At 41.3% G+C, this 21897-nt stretch overlaps 1 protein-coding gene across 2 annotated transcripts in view; it reads left to right on the top strand.

Moving 5' to 3' along the window:
• The window catches only part of CNTNAP2 (contactin associated protein 2), a 1640949-nt gene that overhangs the window by 1163531 nt on the left and 455521 nt on the right, over positions 1-21897 (top strand). For both annotated transcript variants that reach the window (XM_074945269.1, XM_074945270.1), the window contains exon 13: positions 1291-1491. In XM_074945269.1, coding sequence (XP_074801370.1) covers positions 1291-1491 — 201 coding nt within the window. The remainder of the gene's footprint in view (positions 1-1290; positions 1492-21897) is intronic.

Genomic DNA, 21897 nt, shown 5'->3' with positions numbered 1-21897 from the left:
GAATAGTAAAACAGTCACAAATGGAGATGTTTGAACCTCAGTGATTTTTATTCAGAGAGCTTTGTGCAAACTTATTTTTGTTGAGGACTTTTAGATTTGTTACCTTTCAGCTGCATTGAATGTCCTACTGAGAGATGGTAAATAGGAGCACATTATACCTGTCCTATGCCACTCAGTATTTTATGTAAATCTAATATTTCTTCTTTTCTTAATCTCCTTTCTAAACTAAACTCCTGCGATAAGGAGCCCTTTGCTGCTGTAAACCTGCTGACACAGGAAGCATGTTGTTTCACTATTAAGGTTATTTCCCCACTATGATTTCTTATAGCACTTACCAAGGCACATGTTGCAGAAATACTATGTCTAGTGGCTTGATATGCATTGAACTAGTTATGGTTAAATGTATAGACAGTTGGTAGGCTATAGTATTTATGTTCCTTATGTAAGTGCACTAATAACCTTGTTGAGATGCAACCTATATTGCTGTGTTTCTCCTGACCAAAGATTTGAGGGGTTTTTTTCCCTTGGCCATTTTTCATATCACTGCTGAAGCTGTGAAGATAAAATGTATCCTACTTTTATACTTCTTTACCCTTGAAATCTGTGTCATAGCCACGAGTCGCTCTGAAAACTTCATCAAGTCCATAGTAGAGACAATCTTGGGTCATCGGGACTATAGCCCAGGACCAACAAACTATATGAAGCCCTTGACTTCTGTAGTATCTAATATATTTTACTGTTGTGCATCTCTGATGTCACAGTGTCACAAAATAATACTGCTTTTGTGCATGCAGGCAGCCTGGAATGCAGTAATACTGTGTAAACATGATGTTTTCCTTGCAGTAAGAATCCCTAGGTCTCTGTAGCCCCAGGCCTCATGTTCTTTTGATCCAGTTCTGATCAAAGCTAATCTTCATTTGTCAGAGGGGCCGCTATGACTGTCATCACTCAAGGCAGTCTCCACCCACAAGTAAAGTGTGCTGCTCTTACAGAGCATCTAACACAGCGACAAACAGGAACAAGAAAACTAACCAAGGTTTTCTGCATTCAGTGCGATCAAGTTGTCCCATATTGTTGATCTATTTCAAGTAAAATAATATCTTGTGAATACCATGCACAAGCCCCACTTGTTCTCACCCGCCTTTGTGCATGGGCACACACTCGCACACCTGTTGCAGAGACACGGTCTACAGTTTCAATATTATTTGTCAAAAGCTATAATTGTTTTAACTCACTTCCAATTTCTTTCATTCATTAGTTCTTTACTTTACTTTACTTTTTTCCTTCCAGAGGATAAAGTGTGGTCAACTGTGTATCATGATCTGCAGATGCAAACTTCAGTGGTAGGCAACGGCCCGGAAAAGTACTCTGTATTACAGCTCAATTACAGTGCCACCATGGATCAGATCTCTGCCATCACCAGTAGTGCTGAATACTGTGAGCAGTACATCTCCTACTCCTGCAAGATGTCAAGGCTGCTGAACACCCCAGGTAGGCTGAGAGTGAAATGTCACTTAATTACCATCTCTGCTGGAGTTCCACATTAGCTGAACAATTCAACAGGTGCGATTTTGAGGTAACCTGTTCAGCAGTTAACTCATTTAATTCTTCTTGTGGCTGCTCGTGAAAGGTCACAGAAAGGTAGATAAATATATCAGTGTAATTCTTGTCCTGGGAGATTTAGCCAATGGGTTGCTTGTTACTTAAATCCGTTTTTGTCATGAGAGAAATTTCTGTCGATTCTGTGTTTCTGCAAAGGGAGGCGAGTCATTGAGCAAGCTGGCTTTGATTGAAGGATTGCTCAATAAGTAATGAGTAAATTACTTGAGGCCTTATCCTGCAGCCATGACTGAGGCATAACCTCCTACTGAAATCAGTGAGACCTTTACACAAATAAGGGCTGCAAGATCTGGCCCATTGATTTCTTCAGTTAACCTCGGTTTTAGATCAAGTTGGAATATCGTGTGCCACCTGCCACCTTGCAAATAGTGGGGAAAGGAGCTGTACAATAAGATGGCTGTGCCAAGAAAGCCATATGTCTTTATTAATATGAATGCCTGTCAGTAGGTTATGTCTTCGCTCTATAACTTTCTACCACACTGGTGTATAACATTAGATTTTAACAAGCGCTATCTAACTTATCCCTGATGCAAGCAAAAATATTAGTAGTTGCAGCAAGTTTTTTACTGTATCAGTAAAATGGCATAGAAAGAAAGTACATTTTAGAAAGCCCCCAACTTGTCATTTCAAAGACATAATGGGTACTGTAATTGTTTTTGATAACATTTGATTTTAAGTATCCATTTACTGGCACTTAACTAAGACTGGATTATAAATGGAAGCACATAATGTATCTGCATGATGGTGACATTAATTCATTACGATAGGTGCAATTAAAACGGGTATCAAACAAAACTAATGGCTGGACATTTAAAATGTTATCCTTTATTTTAAGTGCCTCAGACTCATGAATTCATTTTGGTATATTTTCTTATGGTGCTGCTGATAAGTAATTCATTTGGCAGGCGTGTGGATTTCCATAAGTATTATGTTGTAATTTAGTGTCAGTGAATTGATTCTGCACTGCTCATTTTTCTCTTCCCTCCTCCTGGCCGTTTTTGAACTATTTCTAATGTATGATTTGTCTCTGTTATTATTCTGTTTAATTTAGCATAGCGAGGAGAATTTGCAAAGAAGTAAATATGCTGGGTCGTCTTGTGCTTTTAATGTAAAGGGCCCTGCATCATTTCTGCAGGATTGTGGCAAGTGGCCAGATCGTGGCCACATTCTGCCCTGAGACTCATGCACAGTGCTCACACGTGTGTCAGAAGGGGGTTGTATGCCTGCACCCCTGGGCAGGTTTTAGCACTTGGATGTAAGACTTGCTTGTGGGCATGAATTAATGGTAAAAGTTCGTAAAAGACTTCTGATGTTCATGGTTTACGATGAGTGAATCACTGACTTTGCCTTTTTTGTGAGCCTATAAGGCCAACACCACAAGATTAAATTTTGCCTTCCAATATGCATGCATAAATCCAACTGAAATCAGTGCATTTTCTTACACAGCATTTTGCCCTTGGTTTTAGATAAAGAAAAACTATGGCATGCTTTATAGGAACTGAAAAAACACAGTTAGGAATATTAAATTGCAGGTCAGTTTACTGTATTTAGTCTCATTACAGCATTGTACTCGCAAACCATACAGTTTGAATCTTTCAGAAAGACCTGTTGGTGTATTGTGCAGCGCTGGGCCGGCTCCAGGTACCAGTGAGCCAAGCAGGTGCCTGGGGCAGCAAATGTAAAGGGGCAGCAATACGCCCTCGGCGGCAGCGGGAGTTTGTGCTCGGCGGCAATTCGGCGGTGGGGACATGACTCTTCTTTGGTCGCCAGCGGCACCATCACTCTGCCTCCGTGTTCGGCGGCAAGGAGCCGGCCCTGGTGCAGGAAAACACTATCTCATGTTTTCAAGTCTGGCATGTAACACAGTAGATCCCCAAACAGCATGGGGGATATGGATTTTATTTGGTTAATCAGGAGTTCTGTTGATGGAGACAGCAGGAGCCATTAGGTAGCATGGTGGCCTCTGCCAGAGCCAGGGGTTCGTCATCATCATCTTCCTCCTTGCAGTCTTGGCTAGGAGTCACTGGTCTACCCTGCTGACCTGACACTGGGGCGGCAGAGGGATCCCTGCACTGCCTCAGGATCGCTGCCACGCTGTCTCTGAAGGTGTAAGGTGCAGTGAGGAGGCTGCAGCTCTGGAGGGGTAGAGCAAAGACCCCTGGGCAAGGCTCTGCTCTGCCCCCCCCGCCAGGGTTCCCACCAGGGCCACAGCCTTCCCTGCACCTTGCGCTTGAAGATCATGTGTCACTGGCCTTGCAGCTTGGCAGGAAGCCATCCTCAGCTCCCTTGTCATGGCCCTGCTCGCTCGCTGCAGTGACGGCGAGGATGCAGAGGGCTCCCTGTGCTGCCACAGGAGCTATTCAGCGCCACAGGGGTCTTCCCCGCGGCCAGGGACTCGTCTTCCTCCACTTCAGTCCTGGCAGGGGGTTTCCACTCCACTGTATCTCATGCTGGGAGAAAGGAAGGGTTTTGTATAGTGTGGAGCTTTGGCTAAATGGGAGTATGCTATATAGTATTTCATTTCATATGTCCGAGAGCTCTGTGTGTGTGTGGAGAGAGAGAGAAGACAAAAGCAGATAAGCTTAACACACGCATTAACAAAGAACCCTATTGCACTCTTTGTATAATACCAGTAATAGTTTGTACACACGGTATAGCAGTGATTTATCTGTAAACAGGGGAGATGCCAATAATTTTTCTTCTCCTCTAAACTATTTGTTCTTTGGCTGTGCTCAAAGACTTGCCAAGGAACTCATGTTTTTCTTCTTCCTTTTGTTTATTTTTTGGAGCATTACCTTATCATTTGCTAAATGTAACATGACATTACATTCATCTCTGACCACAGCTCAGAAAATGTGTGTGGCTTCCTCCATCAAGGGATTTTACATATAATCACTGCAGTATGGTTCCCAGAAAAGGAAAAAAAAGAACCTCCAATTGTGTATTTCTTGCATTTAACCTGTCCCTGCTAATGTAAATGTCAAAGTTCCCATTGACTTGACTGGAGCCAGAAATTTTCCCATGGTCTTGATCAGGCACTTGTCCAAGGCAGTGAATTTTTCCCTTAATACACTTCACAAATATTAGTGTCCAATGAAACCAAATTAAGTCTCCCAGTCCTATTGTAAAGCATCATTAGGTAAGGTAGAAAACCCAGTGCAGCATCTCAGGTTTAACTAAACCTGCGTTTCACCTTCAGGATGATGCAAAGTGAGTGAAAAGTGGGTATAAAATGCCGTCACCAGTGCATGTGAATGGAGAGTTCTGACTGGGTAGTGTTTTGCACATTTTTTGCTCTTACTCCGCACAGGCGTAAAAGGATACGCAAGCTGCATGGCAGTCAAGAATCAGGCCTTTATTTGCCATTCAGGATTACAAAAACATTAGGCGACGTTATATATAACAGAAGAAAACACCCATAAATATGGATCAGGTGCTATACAAGATAGCATTAGTTATAAATATTGTGCGTGAAGCTGCTTATGTGCTTGCAGTGTTGGAGCCGTGTTGGTCTGAGGATATTGCAGACACAGGTGGGTGAGAACATCTTTTATTGAATCAACTTCTGTTGGTGAAAGCTCGAAAGCTTGTTTCTTTCACTAACAGCAGTTGGTCAATAACAGATGTTACCTCACCCACTTTTGTGTGTCTACTAGGCTTCTTATATGTAGTTCTAATCTGTCTGAAATGTGAGGTGCAAACCACTGTGATATCTAGGTACCAGTTTTTAAAGAGCTAGGCAAAATACATTAATATATTGTATTGAATGTACAGCTGTCCTAATGTATTATTGCAATTAATACAAAAAGTGAATTCTTGCAGTGGCATCTGCAGCAAAATGCAGTTTTGGCAAGATCCTTCTCTGCAGGAAACGTTATTTCCCTCTCAGGATTTCATTAGTTCCTCTCAGTCTGAGGGGACAAGTGACAGCAGTTTGAAAACACATTATCTACACATGCTCTGCATTATTAATTCCCTCCTCATGCCTCTGATATTGAATCTGAACACTCGTGCTGCCTATTGTGCTCTCAAAGCACTCTCTTTGTAAAGTACTTTGAGATCTGTGGACGGAAAGTGGTATATAAGCGTTAGGTATTATTATCATTATTATTATTATTTTTCTACTGTGGACCCATACACAAGTCAGCTGAGTGAGGCCAGCTCAGTCTTCTTTTCAGATCAGAACTCCTCTTCGTTTTCTTTATTCTATTTTTATGTGCTCTACTCTCTTTCTAATGCCGTTTCATCTCAGCAAACAGACTAAATTATATCCCCATAAGAGATTCATTTCAACAGGCAGTCCTAGCAATGGGGATTGTGCATGATCCCACAGGGCACAACCCTGTAGCCCTTCCGCTTGGTGTGAGAGAGATGCTGTGACAACAGGATTGTGGATGTCCCAGTGACTGGCAATGGTACATTAATCATAAAAGATTTCTCAAAATCCTCCAGCAGGGGCCCAGCAGAACAGGGCTTCAATGGATAAAACTAGTAAAATAGAAAATAAAGACTGTGTCTGGAAGTGTGATACTTTTTGTTGCCTGTTTTTCTCATAATTATTTTGGCACCCGTGCCTAAAGGCCTATTTCAGTGCCTCAGTGAAAAATAATCAAAAACATTTGATCAAAATAACTGGGCAACTTGCCTGAATGAGTCGAAAAATAGACAAGATGCTACTATCTGACCCCAATATGTAATAAATAAATGTATAGATGTACTACAGATTTAGAGAGGGCCAGATACCATGAGGGTGTAAATGCCGGTTCTCAGAGCTAGTGTCCAACAGTCTGTGTGATGTGAAGAAGGATAATCTTGTGGTTAAGGCACTGAACTGGGACTCAAGAGATTTAGGTTCAATTCCTGACTGCTACAGATTCCTTCAGTGACTTTAAGCAAGTCACTTCAGTGTGTGTTTCAGTTAAAATGGGGATAATAATACTTCCTTATTTCTGTCTTGCCTATTGAAATGGTGAACACTTTGGAGGAAGGACTGTCTTTTAGTATGTGTATATAAAATGTCTAGCACAAAGGGGCATTGACCTTGCTAATGCTGTAATACAAGTACTTATTACTGTCAACATCTGAATAAAGTGATAAATCCATACAATCTTAATTCCATCTTAATAATATGTTTGTTTAGAACAAAACCAACAAAAGAGATGGTTTTTATTGCATAGATCAGCAGTTCTCAAAGTTTAGCAACCCAAGGATCCCCATTTTGATTTAAAATTTTTCGCAGACCCCCAAACCCCCTGCTCAGCCCCAGGCCCCGCCTCTTCCTGCCCCCGCTCCACCTCTGCCCCTCCTCTTTCCTACCTCTTTATGCCCACTCCCCAAAGCACACGCTGTTCCCACTCTTCCCCCTCCCTCCCAGTGCCTCCTGCATGCTGCTAAACAGCTGTTCTCCAGTGAGCAGGAGGCGCTGGGAGGGAGGGAGGGGAAGAAGTTGATCAACAGTGTCCGGGGACCCCAGTTTGAGGGAGGCTGGCATAGATCTTTGAAATGTACATTTCTGGTATGTCCCTTTCTCTCCCCCCCCCCCCCCGTGGAGGGAGCTTTCATTATGAGCAGATAATGACATTTCTACTACCAAGCACATCCAGAAAGTTCAGATATGATATGAGTTCCTGGTGCCCACACAGTTTCTTTCAGTTGGTGGGGTCGTGAGTGAAAGAGAGAGAGGGAAGTTTTCCCATTTCCAGGTAGTCAGCTGAAGGAGGTTGAAGTGGCATGCTCTTTCCAGTCCCATCAGTCAAGGATGGGGAGAGCAGGAGCTGGATTCCTTGTCTGAGAATGAAAATTCCAGCAATTTCAGTTTCTTGCAAAGAAAGCGATTTACAGTACAATAATATACAGCTATCCTAGTAGACTATAGTACAATGATACAGCTATATCACTTCATCCATCATTGTCACCAGGCTATAACACACACTGTAAATTGATCAGGTACTATGGAGAACATTTTAGGAGTCATGTATGTCTATATATGAAGCAGAGAGGGGAGCGTACACTGGTTCTGTTATTCTTTAATCTGCAGAGGAGAATTGGCTGAAAGGAGGAAGGCTGCAGTGTTCTGAATGAATGTGTGTCTTTTATTTTACGGAGCTGTAGAAATCAGAAGCACACAAGCAAAGCATGAGAGCTGAAAGCACAGAAGCCGTAAACAGAATCAGATCAGGTGCCAGTTTCATTCATGTTGCCTGTACAGGCAGAATGTGGTGATTGCAGGCATATGAAAAGCCTAAAGCAGAGTTACTGCTGTACTAGAATAATGATTGTTTCGTGCCTGGGTGAAAACAGGCATTATACGGTGGCTCCAAGAATTCAACAAAACATATTTTTACATAATTTTAACAGCAGAAGAGGATGATTTTGTAATTATAAGCATAAAATGACTGTAATACAGATATTGAACAGGACTTATGGGTAGATTAGTTCAATAAAAATTGAACACAAATTATTATATGGTATAATTATTAGATATGGGTCCAAACTCAGACTCTAGATCTAAATACCCCTAATCTGTGGGTGTTTGCAGATCTGGAATGCTAGATGCACACCCATCTTCTTCCTAGGGTGAACCAAAAGAGGAGAATTTCCATTGCCATGGATTTAGAAATGAGAATTGATCCCAGCCTTGGCCGGGCCTCAGCTTCAATTCACTGTTGCTGTGTTCTGGGAAGGGTGCCCACAGGTCTCCACCCTTAATTGATTCAGGGGGCTGCTGGATGATCCCTTCTTCCTCACTATCGCCTTTTTGGCAAAATGGCCAGCCCGGTTTTCATCCACTCCATTGCAACGGGTTTTCCAGTGGGTGGTAGCTAGGCTAATACTTTCTCTCACATATTCACACCCACTGTAAATGGGAGCCAATGTTTACATTTTCAAGAAAAACTTTTTGGCATTAAAAAAAATTACCTCCTCTTAGCCATTGGGCTGTAGTTTTGAAGTGTCTAGGATAGTAACCTATAAACCCCCAAGTAAAAGGTTTCTAACGGAAAAGCAAAAAGGTGGTTTGGCTCTTCTACTTAGGTTCAGCTTTGGTCTAGAAGTCATTCTGCATGTTAGATTATAATATTCCCCATCCATCCAGAGCTCCTTTTACTATGTTTTTTCCTAATCCTCTCAAACAACTCTGAGTTTCCCGGTAGCTCCCATGACCATCATGTTAGTTGTCCTGGATTTATCTGAATCACACTTTGCTCTTCTATGCCTTGCATAATGACAGTTTTCAGAGTAGCAGCCATGTTAGTCTGTAGTCGCAAAAAGAAAAGGAGGACTTGTGGCACCTTAGAGACTAACAAATTTATTTGAGCATAAGCTTTTGTGAGCTACAGCATCCAATGAAGTGAAAGCTTATGCTCAAATAAATTTGTTAGTCTCTAAGGTGCCACAAGTACTCCTTTTCTTTTTGCTCTTCTAGTTGCTTCTCTCATGAAATTTCTTTAACCCTACTGGTCTTTGCTAAATTCCCCAGTTCGCTGTCTCTTCCTCTTGCTTCCTGAGTTCAATCTGATATCTCCAAATGGATAATGCCAGATTTTACCTTGATGTTTCTCAGAAACAATAATAATGTTAGCTATAACATTGTGCATGTCACAACTCTTAAATGGAAAGCAGAACAACAGTCTTAAGACCAAGTGACTCTTATCATTCCTCCTTAAGAAAGAATGATGAATTTGACTTTTAATATTATAATTGTAACAGCACATTCCCAAATGTATGTGGGACAAGAGTTACTTCTCATTATTCATTCCCTCCAGAAGTACTCTCTTCCTATTACGTGCAAGAGCCATTATCCACCTTTCTAGGGGGGAAAAGTGAGGCAGTCATTATCTGATGAAGTGAGCTGTAGCTCACGAAAGCTCATGCTCAAATAAATTGGTTAGTCTCTAAGGTGCCACAAGTACTCCTTTTCTTTTAGTCATTATCCTGTTACTTCTAAAGGCTGATTTTTAAAACCATACATAGAATCATAGAATAACAGAGTTGAAAGGGACCTCTGGAGGCCATCTAGTCCAACCCCCTGCCCACAGCAGGACCAATCCCAACTAAATCATCCCAGCCAGGGCTTTGTCAAGCCTGACCTTAAAAACTTCTAAGGAAGGGGATTCCAGCACCTCCCTAGGTAATGCATTCCAGTGTTTCACCACCCTCCTAGTGAAAAAGTTTTTCCTAATATCCAACCTAAACCTCCCCCACTGCAACTTGAGACCATTACTCCTTGTCCTGTCATCTGCTATCACTGAGAATAGTCTAGATCCATCTTCTTTGGATCCACCTGTCAGATAGTTAAAAGCAGCTATCAAATCCCCCCTCATTTTTCTCTTCCGTAGACAAACAATCCCAGTTCCCTCAGCCCCTCCTCATAACTCATGTGTTCCAGTCTCCTAATCATTTTTGTTACCCTTCGCTGGACTCTCTCCATTTTTTCCACATCCTTCTTGTAGTGTGGGGCCCAAAACTGGACACAGTACTCCAGATGAGGCCTCACCAATGTTGAATAGAGGGGAATGATCACATCCCTCGATCTGCTGGCAATGCCCCTACTTATACACCCCAAAATGCCATTGGCCTTCTTGGCAAAAAGGGCACACTGTCGACTCATATCCAGCTTCTCGTCCACTGTCACCCCTAGGTCCTTCTCTGCAGAACTGCTGCCTAGCCATTCGGTCCCTAGTCTGTAGCGGTGCATTGGATTCTTCCATCCTAAGTGCAGGACTCTGCACTTGTCCTTGTTGAACCTCATCAGATTTCTTTTGGCCCAATCCTCCAATTTGTCTAGGTCCCTCTGTATCCTATCGCTACCCTCCAGTGTATCTACCACTCCTCCCAGTTTAGTGTCATCCGCAAACTTGCTGAGGGTGCAATCCACACCATCCTCCAGATCATTTATGAAGATGTTGAACAAAACCGGCCCCAGGACTGGGGGCACTCCGTTAGATACCGGCTGCCAACTAGACATGGAGCTACTGATCACTACCCGTTGAGCCCGACAATCTAGCCAACTTTCTACCCACCTTGTAGTGCATCCATCCAGCCCATACTTCTTTAACTTGCTGACAAGAATACTGTGGGAGACCATGTCAAAAGCTTTGCTAAAGTCGAGGAATAACATGTCCACTGCTTTCCCTTCATCCACAGAACCAGTTATCTCATCATAGAAGGCAATTAGATTAGTCAGGCATGACTTTCCCTTGGTGAATCCATGTTGACTGTTCCTGATCACTTTCCTCTCGTCTAAGTGCTTCAGAATTGATTCCTTGAGGACATGCTCCATGATTTTTCTGGAGACTGAGGTGAGGCTGACCGGCCTGTAGTTCCCAGGATCATCCTTCTTCCCTTTTTTAAAGATGGGCACTACATTAGCCTTTTTCCAGTCTTCTGGGACTTCCCCCAATTGCCATGAGTTTTCAAAGATAATGGCCAATGGCTCTGCAATCACATCCTCCCATTCCTTTAGCACTCTCGGATGCAACGCATCTGGCCCCATGGACTTGTGTACGTCCAGTTTTTCTAAATAGTCCCGAACCACTTCTTCCTTCACAGAGGGCTGGCCACCTCCTCCCCATGCTGTGCTGCCCAGTGCAGTAGTCTGGGAGCTGACCTTGTTCGTGAAGACAGAGGCAAAAAAAGCATTGAGTACATTAGCTTTTTCCACATCCTCTGTCACTAGGTTGCCTCCCTCATTTAGTAAGGGGCCCACACTTTCCTTGGCTTTCTTCTTATTGCCAACATACCTGAAGAAACCCTTCTTGTTACTCTTAACATCCCTCGCTAGCTGCAACTCCAGGTGTGATTTAGCCTTCCTGATTCCATTCCTACATGCCCGAGCAATATTTTTATACTCATCCCTGGTCATTTGTCCAATCTTCCACTTCTTGTAAGCCTCTTTTTTGTGTTTAAGATCATCAAGGATTTCACTGTTAAGCCAAGATGGTCGCCTGCCATATTTACTATTCTTTCTACACATCGGGATGGTTTGTGCCTGTAACCTCAATAAGGATTCTTTAAAATACAGCCAGCTCTCCTGGACTCCTTTCCCCCTCATGTTATTCTCCCAGGGGATCTTGCCCATCAGTTCCCTGAGGGAGTCAAAGTCTGCTTTTCTGAAGTCCAGGGTCCGTATTCTGCTGCTTTCCTTTCTTCCTTGTGTCAGGATCCTGAACTCGACCATCTCATGGTCACTGCCTCCCAGATTCCCATCCGCTTTTGCTTCCCCTACTAATTCTTCCCAGTTTGTGAGCAGCAGGTCAAGAAGAGCTCCGCCCCTAGTTGGTTCCTCCAGCACTTGCACCACGAAATTGTCCCCTACAGTTTCCAAAAACTTCCTGGATTGTCTGTGCACCACTGTATTGCTCTCCCAGCAGATATCAGGATGATTGAAGTCACCCATGAGAACCAGGGCGTGCGATCTAGTAGCTTCTGCAACTTGCCGGGAGAAAGCCTCGTCCACCTCATCCCCCTGGTCCGGTGGTCTATAGCAGACTCCCACCCCAACATCACCCTTGTTTCTCAGCCTTCTAAACTTAATCCAGAGACTCTCAGGTTTTTCTGCAGTTTCATACTTGAGCTCTGAGCAGTCATATTGCTCCCTTACATACAGTGCAACTCCCCCACCTTTTCTGGCCTCCCTGTCCTTCCTGAACAGTTTATACCCATCCATGACAGTACTCCAGTCATGCGAGTTATCCCACCAAGTCTCCGTTATTCCAATCACATCATAATTCCCTGACTTTGCCAGGACCTCCAGTTCTCCCTGCTCGTTTCCCAGGCTTTGTGCATTTGTATATAGGCACTTGAGAGAACCTGCTGATCGCCCCTTGTTCTCAGTATGAGGCAGGAGCCCTCCCCTCTCACACGCTCCTACTCGTGCTTCCTCCCGGTATCCCGCTTCCCCACTTACCTGAGGGCTTTGGTCTCCTTCCCCCGGTGAACCTAGTTTAAAGCCCTTCTCACTAGGTTAGCCAGCCTGCTCGCGAAGATGCTCTTCCCTCTCTTCGTTACATGTTTTATTGCATTCCTAAAGAAGTGCCCACTTTCATTACTTCTAGTAAAATCCTGAGCTTTCTGGTGAGCAGGTCAGATTCTGCTTAGTTTATGAAATCTCAGAGGTGTACAGCTCCAGAAAGTATGGCTGCATGTATATTAAAAATAATTTCTTTCGTTTACAGTAAATTTCCTTTTCCTTTTCATGAACATAATGAAAAGTCCAAATATGTTCATTTCATTTCTAATATACATATTTGCACAGGTCTACTTAGGATTAGCTTAATCACATTATTAAAAGACGGTAGTGTGGTTCAGTGAATAGAGCATCAATCAGGAGACCGGGGTTCTAGTCACACATCTACTAGTGACTGTCTTTGACCTTAACTTTATTGTGCCTAAGTTTTCTGATCTATAAAAATGAGAAAAATGCTTACCTGCCATTGTATAACATTTTGAGATATATGGATGAACAGGACTGTATCATACAGCTGGTTGAAATTTTTTGTACAAAAAAAAAATTAGTTTGAAAATGAGTCTTAAACAACACATTTGCAAAAAAAAAAGTAATTATTGATATTTTTCATTACACTTTTATTAATATCTTCGTCAAAGTGTATCAAAATATGTAAGAAAACAGTTTTCAGTAAACTAAACATTTTAGAGATAGAGAAGGTAGGTGAGGAAATATCTTTTATTGGGCCATCTTTTGTTGGTGAGAGAGACAGCTGGTCCAATAAAAGATATTACCTCACCTGACTTGTCTCTAATATCTGGGACTGACATGGCTACAACTACGCTTCATAAACATTTTATAGTAATTTTTGATATTTTATTATATTTTTCAAATGTTATGAAATATTGGAAAATTGGTCCATGTAAACTCTGAAATGGAAAACAAACTTCACTTTTTTTCTTCAAATTGTTTTTTTTTTCTTTTTAGACCAGCTCTGTTATATGAGTGGTCAGTTTTAGTCATCTATATTAATTGGCCTTTTTAAAATTTAATAGAATTCTTTTCAGAGGTAAGCTCTCTGCAAAAAGAACTATGAGGTTGTGTAATTACAAAATTCCCCTTCTGCTCTTCCTTCTGTCCTGCTCCATGTATGTCCTTACCATGACTGAGATTATGCTGTTTCATTTTCTTGAGGGTCAGTATCCTCTCCTGGTTCACCACAGGGCGGGCACAGAGTTAGGTTGTCCTAAATGCTACTCCTGACTCTGCCTGCTGACTTGCTGTTAGGAAAATCAGTTAACCCTGGTCTCATCTTGCCCTCTGTAACAACATTAATATTCTATTTTCTGCACATTAATGTTGTGAGACTGTTTTAGTTAATGGTTATGCACCACTTTGCAAATATATAAAGCATTTTGTAAGTGAACATAAGAACTGCCATACTGGGAAAGACCAATGGTCCATCTAGCCCAGTATCCTGTCTTCCAACAATGGATCATGCCAGATGCTTCAGAGGGAATGAACAGAACAGAGCAATTTTTCAAGTAGGCCATCCCCTGTTGACCTGTCCCAGCATCTGTCAGAGATGTAAGGATACTTGGAGCGTGGCATTGCATCCCTGACCACCTTGCCTAATAGCCATTGTTAGACCTAGCCTCCATTAACTTGTCTAATTCCTTTTTAAACTCAGTTATATTTTTGGCCTTCACAACAGCCCCAGCAATGAATTCCACAGGTTGACTGAGCATTACATGAAGAAGCCCTTCCTTTTTCTTTGTTTTAAACCTGCTGATTATTAATTTCATTGGATGACCCCTGGTTCTTGTGTTACGTGAAGGGATAAATAGTACTACTTATTCACTTTCTTCACACCATTCATGATTTTATAGACCTCCATCATACCCCTCTTAGTCGTCTCTTTTCTAAGATAAACAGTTCCTCTCTTTTTAATCTCTCTTCATGTGGAAGTTGATCCATACCCCTAATCATTTGTCCCTTCTCTGTACTTTTTCCATTTCTAATATATATTTTTGAGATGGGATGACCAGAACTGAACACAATATTCAATGTGTGGGCACACCATGGATTTATATAGCGGCATTATGATATTTTCTGACTTCTTATCTATCCCTTTCCTAATGGTTCCTATCGTTCTGTTAGTTTTTTTACTGCCACTGTACATTTAGCAGATGTTTTCAGAGAACTATCCATGAAGACTCCAAGAACTCTTCCGTGAGTGGTAACAGCTAATTTAGACCCCATCATTTTGTATATATAGTTGGGATTATGTTTTCCAATGTGCATTACTTTCATTTATCAACATTGAATTTAATCTGCCATTTTGTTGCCAAATCACCCAGTTTTGTGAGATCCCTTTGTGACTCTTCACAGTCTGCTTTGGACATAACTATCTTGAGTAATTTTGTATAGAGTGCAAACTTTGCCAGCTCACTATTTACTCCTCTTTTCAGATCATTTATTAATATGTTGAACAGCACCCGTCCCATTATAGATCCTTAGGGGACCCTCCCCTCCCATTTCCCTCTTTCCATGGTAAAAACTGACCATTTACTCCTAAACTTTGTTTCCTATCTTTCAACCAGTTACTGATCCATGAAAGGACCTTCCCTGTTATCCATGACAGCTTACTTTGCATAAGAGCCTTTGGTGAGGGACTTTGTCAAAGGCTTTCTGAAAGTCCAAGTACAGTATGTTCATCGGATCACCCTTGTCCACATGTTTGTTGACACCCTCAAAGAGTTCTAATAGATTGGTGAGGCAAAAGCTGTGTAGACTCTTCTCCAACATTTTGTGTTCATCTATATGTCTGATAATTCTCCTCTTTACTATAATTTCAACCAATTTGCCTGGTATTGAGGTTCGGCTCATTGGCCTGTAATTTCCAGGATTGCCTCTAGAGCCTTTTTTTAAAAATTGGCGTCACATTAACTATCTTCCAGTCATCTCGAACAGAAGCTGATTTAAGTGATAGTTTACATACCACGGTTAGTAGTTCTGCAGTTTCATATTTGAGTTACTTGGTGAGTTATTACTGTTTAATTTATCATTTTTTCCCCAAAACCTCCTCTCCTGACACATCAGTCTGGAACAGTTCCTCAGACTGCAGTGTCCTCAGATGCTATGTTTTATTATTCTTACTTCATCAGAGTTCCTCCTTCTACTGTGTTGTAGAAATTTATAGCCTGTTGTTCCATCAAAATACTTTCTGAGGCATTGATTGTTCTGCAAAATGTATTTAAAGATGAAGGTGAATGCAGTTTGATTGCCAAGATGAGTACAAAGACATTTCACCCTAGGAACGTCTTTTTCTATGTGCTTCTGCTGGCATGTCTTGTCATGTTTACTTCTCTTCCAGTAGACAATTACTCTATTTAAATGTTTTTTCATTGTCTCTCAAAGTGAGTGCCTGGGGTAAGGCGTTCTTCTTTTCCTATCTCTATTAGTAATTGCATATGTTTTTTTTTCCTTTTTCCTTTTAGTATCTAATTATTTTCTTACAGCTCCCTTCAAATGTCAAAGTCATGTCATATCATGCCCTGTGGTTCTTGCAAACAGAAGGAGAGGCTGGGTGTGTGTGTGTGTGTGTGTAGACTGATCTATAGATTATGAATAAAAATTCCCAATTATCGCTTCGAGGGTTGACAGGATCTTGTCCAAGATCAGACCCAGTATTATTAAAATTATTATATAGTTGGGAACCCCGATGTGCACAGGTGCAACACTCACACTATAGGAACTCTTCTATATTTACAAATAAATAATTTATTAATGCATTTAGCAAAGTCACACACTCTCTAACTCAGTAAGGTAGATAGAGAGAATACAGAAAGTACATCTGAACATCCATACTCACACCATCCCTTGCAGAACAACCTGAAATGTTAGCCATTATCTTCCTCATCACCTTCACCTTCCTCATCCTCATCAGTGGCCATCATTCTGGCCCCTCCCAAGGGCTACGTCTCTCTCTCCTACTGCCCTGGGATGCCACTTTTATAATATGTTATGCTGACCTTACCATGTCTACCATATGTATTTCCCTCCCCTTACCAATGTTAAGGTGTCCTCCTTCTATAGGTTAGTGTATTTACGATTTCACCCCATTATCATATACGTCAATTCATTGCCATGGGACTTTTGCGGTCGGATGTTCCATCCAAAACCTTCCAGAAGCTGGTGTCAGTTCCTGTTCTGTAGTTGGTTGATGTCATTACAGACAAAATTCCCCCCTACACTCTACTTCCAGTTCCTCAAAATTTATGAGTTACCTAAGGATATCTATTCCAAAGCTCGTAGGCCTCATGCTAACTGCTGAAGCCAATGTCTTACAGGTTACAAGCCTGTAGGTTCCTTGCATTACTGCTGAATATAATAAAGCAGAATATAATGTGAAGCGGTGAATATAACAGAGGTAAGCTGGCCCACTGAGCTACAGCCCCCTCTTTATACTGTGAGTGTTAATGAATCCTATCATATTTTGCCATGTGGTTCTTGCAAACAGAAGAAGAGGCAAAGTGTTTATGTGTGTGTTGTGTGTGTAAAAACAGAAACAGGCTCTGAGGGCTATCAAAGTATAATATTGCCCATGGGAAAAAGTAATTTGTGCTGAAGACAAAGGGCAGTATATGCAAAACCATTTTTAATTGAGGACAGTCAGTTACTGCCATTGCCAGTGGAAACAATCACTATTTGTTTTATTATTTCCTTGTAGTTTTATGCACTAAAGTCTTTATAGACATAATATCTTCTGTACCTCTAGACCAAGAACCATATGCTGGGCTTCTTACACATATAAGGAGTTCAACATTTATTTGAGGGGAGCCGCCCATCCAGCATGATTTCTCTTTCAGTTTTTAGGATCAGGCATTTTGGTTGGCTCCTTCTCTGGTATGGAAAATTCTTTCACCACGTTGGTTCACAGGCAGAAAAATGTTTCTATAATCCCCATAGCCAAAAAATTATTTTATTGGGTTTTTGAAAATAACGTTGGATTTTTTGAGACGTGCCATGTACAAGGTCACACTAGCCACTTGACTATGACAAAACAGACAAACATGACTACTTCCTGCTGTACACATTCAGTTTCCTTTGTAACCCCGGCACAGCTCAGCTTCAGGGCATACCTGTGGGATACCCTAATTGTTTCAGAGGGTCCCTGTAGCAAGCGGAAAGCTTGTGATCACTATCCATTGCTAATGGAATAAAAAGTGGTAAAAGAAATCATATTGCTTAGACCTAGGGGAATAGAAAGTTCAATGATTGTGCTTTCTGGAAGAATCTGCAGATGAGCAAACATAACATTTTAAAGTGCACAGGGACATGGGTCCAAACCCAGCCATTTATTTTACAGGTTTACTAGTGAGGCTAGAGAGCATAGAAAGCCATCATCATAACTCAGTAACAAAGCAGGATGGCAAAATTGCATTCCAATTTTCAAGAGAGTTAGAGGGTGGGGACCAGCTACCATCTCAGCCAGTGGACTATGACTCCATAGTAGCATAATCATTAGGTTAAGGGATATGACCCAACCCACAGCCAATGAACACACATACTGCTATTTGCAATCCTCCGGAGAAGCATGGTCCTATAGGGCTAGCCTAGGTCATGGTGTTTTGTAGAAGGAGTAGGATTGTTCTGGTAATCAAACTGAAGCCAACACTATCATGCCACCCCCCAGAGTCCAGCGAGTAAAGACAAGATAGTACTTATAATTTATATGGCCACTGTTCATTGCAGCAACAACTCCTCCTAAGTTGTTGTTCATAGAACCAGAAATGTAGAGTTAGAAGGGACCTTGAGACATTATCAAGGACAGCTCCCTGCACTAAGGCAGGACCAAGTAAAATGTAGACCATCCCTGACTGGTGTTTGTCCAACCTGTTCTTAAAAAACTCTGATGATGAGGTTTCCACAACCTCCATTGGAAGCTTATTCCAGAGCTTAAGTACCCGTATAATTAGAAAGATTTTCCTGAAGATTTTCTCCCTTGATTGAGATTAAGCCCATTACTACTTGCCTTCCCTCAGTAGACATGGAGAACAATTGATTACAGTCCCCTTTATAACAGCCCTTAACATATTTGAAGATTGGTATCAGGTGCCCTTTCAGTCTTCTTTTCTCAAAACTAAATATGCCTTTTTTCATAGGTCAGGTTTTCTAAAGCTTTTATCCTTTTTGTTGCTCTTCTTCCCACTCTCTCCAATTTGTCCGTATCTTTCCTAAAGTGTGGTGCCCATAATTGGACACAGTACTCCAGCTGAGGCTTCATCAGTGCCAAGTAGAGCAGGACAATTGCCTCCCATGTCTTGCATATGACACCCGTATTACTACATCCCAGAATGATATTAGCCTTTTTTGCAATGGCAAACTCATACTCCATTTGTGATCTACTATAACCGCCAGATCCTTTCCACCTAGTCAGTTATTCCCCATTTTGTAGTTGTGTATTTGAGTTTTCGTTCCTAAGCAAGTATACTACTTACCACTTAAATTTACTGAATTTCATCTTGTTGATTTCACACCAATTCTCTAATTTGTCAAGGTTGTTTTGTACTCTAATCCTGTCCTCCAAAGTGCTGGCAATCCCTCCCAGCCTGGTCTCATTTGCAATTTTTATAAGTCATTGATGGAAATATTGAATAGTACCAGACATAAGGCTAAGCTCTGTGGCATCCCACTAGAAACATCCTACTAGTTTCACAGCAAATGATTGATAACTACTCTTTGAGGTCCTGAATGACATTGGTGTCATAGATCAGAATCAACTCCTTTGACCCTTAGGGTGTGTCTACACACCCATCAGGAGATGCAGACACACCCAATCTAGCTCTTTTCTAGATCAAAGCTAGCTTGTGTAGTTGTGGACGTGGAAGTGAAAGACGGTTGACTGTGTACCTAGTTTTAGGTACCCAGGGTCCTGGGCAGGTGAAGCTAGCCTCTGAAGCTGCCCATGCTGCCGTGACTTCCCTGCTATTGTTACTTGAGCAAGCAGTGCACATGCTGCCATCACACCTCTTGATTGCAGTGTAGACCTTTATGGCACAGACCCTATTTTCATACATGTCTGAAAAGCATCATACACAGTTATTGCACTGTCTGGAAAAGATACTAAATGAATAACGGTTGGGAAAAAATCTGAAATGGCAGCCAACAAGAAGGGTTTAACTACAGAAAATGATAATAAATCTATAACAATACTTCGCATCTCTATAGCAACTCTCGTCCAAATTTCTCAAAATGTTTTATTTAAATTAATGGGTTAGTCCTTAAACATCACTGTGAGGTAAGGATGAATGATTATTTCACTATAAGGGCTTGCCTACATCTGTTATAGTTTTTGAATATAGTTTTGAACAGTTGAGACAATTGCTGATCACAACCTAGCAGTCAGTTCAAATCAACTCTAATTGTGTTCAGCATTGTGCCACCTAACTGTGATTAAATCCTGTTCCCAGCAGGGATATATCCCATTTAGCAGACAGTGTTGAGACATTTTTTTCTGGTCTGTGTTGACCCTTCATTTGGGGTCAGTATCATATTATTTATTGTTAAAAATCATGTTCAAGCATGACAGGATGACGTGTGATGTAGGCAAGTCTTTATAAATGGAGAAACTAAAGCACAAAGAAATTAAATAACTTGTTCAGATTTACAAAAGAAAGTCAATGCAGGAGGCAAAAATGGGTCCTGGTTTTATCACCTCTGTTCTTTAGCCCCAAGACCTCCTTCCAGCATAACATACACTTAATTTATTAATGAGATTGGTTAACTGAATTCATTGAAAAGAACAATAGATAACAATTGCACGTGGGCAGCTAGCAGCCCACACTCAGTGTCTTGTGTTATTTGAAATCATATGGGATCTTTTAGTCACATGGAGCAAAAAGAGTCAATTGAGCTTCCCAACACTCTGGAGCACTCAGCATATATAGCACGTTTGATGGATCTGGGAAAATACTGCAAAAAGTTGACTTTTTTCAAATACGTTAATAATAATAATGAGCAAACATTGGTAAAAAGTATCAAACCTGCCTGCTTTGTTAGGCCCCTAAATCCATATGTAGGTACTTAAATAATATGGCCTGATTTTCAGTGGTGCGGAATTCAATGGGTTATACAGATGCTTAGGAGATTACATATGTATTTAAAACTCAGGCACCAGGGCTGAAAGTTTTGGTCATTAATATTAATTACTATAATTATAAAATGGCCTGGGGCATTGTCACTATTGCAGTGAGAAGTCAAAGGTACCCCCAAACCAGAAACCATCTCCCACTCTCAGCTAATTGATTGGAAATCCTGTGTTACAAGGTTCTATACCTGCATTCCACGAAGTACTACCAACAACTCAACTTTGTATTTTATAGTTAGTACTGAGGTTTCTAATAATAGTGCTGTCAGTTTTAGTCTTTGCTGAAAGTTTATACCCCAGCAAAGAAAAATAATAATGTTCTTCTGTCTCTCTCATATGCAGTAATCATCCTGCTAAATGATTTTTCATCAACAGTTCACTGCCCAATCATGCCTTAAAAATAATTTGTCAGTCAAGTCTACTTTTTCTTTCTTCTTTCCTTCCATGCAACCAACCTTCTTATCCTTATTCTGTTAATGGGAGTTGTGACTGAGTAAGAATGGCAGGATTTTACCCACACTCTTTCTCATGGCTAAGAAATAACAAAGTAGTCTTTCTTTCTGAATCTTGAATAGAGAAGTTGAGAATAATCAGAAAAAAAAACCCTAAAAATAACTGTTCTGTTCCGCTGAAGGAGCTGAGCTGAGATTTCTTAGATTTCCTAATAATGCAGCGCAGGTGGTGGTAACCTGGGGCTTGCTGAGGGCACAGCAAGCTTGGGCTGCTGCCTATTGTAATCAGGCTGATTGTCAATGACATTTCACTGAAGTACAGTACTTTTTTGTTGTTGTTATTCATAATGCCTTTTCTTTCTTGGTGAAGATAATGACATCTTCAAGTTGTCATGTTCCAGCCTCATGAGGCTTTGTCCTGCTCACCCCTCCCAAATCTCCATCCTTCTAAGACACATTTTGGTTTGTAAAATAAAATGGCTTCTTTTGTATTGAGGTGGAGAATTTTTGTAAGTTACAGTCACATTGCACTAGGCTGTTTTCATCTTTTGGGGTAATTCTGGGAAGAAAGGGGAGAGAAAAGCCCCTGCAGTTCCCCTACGTGGGTGCAGAAGATGACTTTGCATTGTGGCTGGAGAGGGAGAGGGGACTAGGTAGGTGGGGGAATAGGTGGAACCATACCTGGGAATGGGGTGAATGTACTACTCTTTGCAAAGAGATAAAGTAAA

The sequence above is a fragment of the Natator depressus genome, chromosome 2 (genome assembly GCF_965152275.1).
Source record: "Natator depressus isolate rNatDep1 chromosome 2, rNatDep2.hap1, whole genome shotgun sequence".
Lineage (NCBI taxonomy): Eukaryota > Metazoa > Chordata > Testudines > Cheloniidae > Natator > Natator depressus.
Note: the sequence above shows the minus strand (reverse complement) of the source record. Positions and strands in the feature narration are given on the sequence as shown.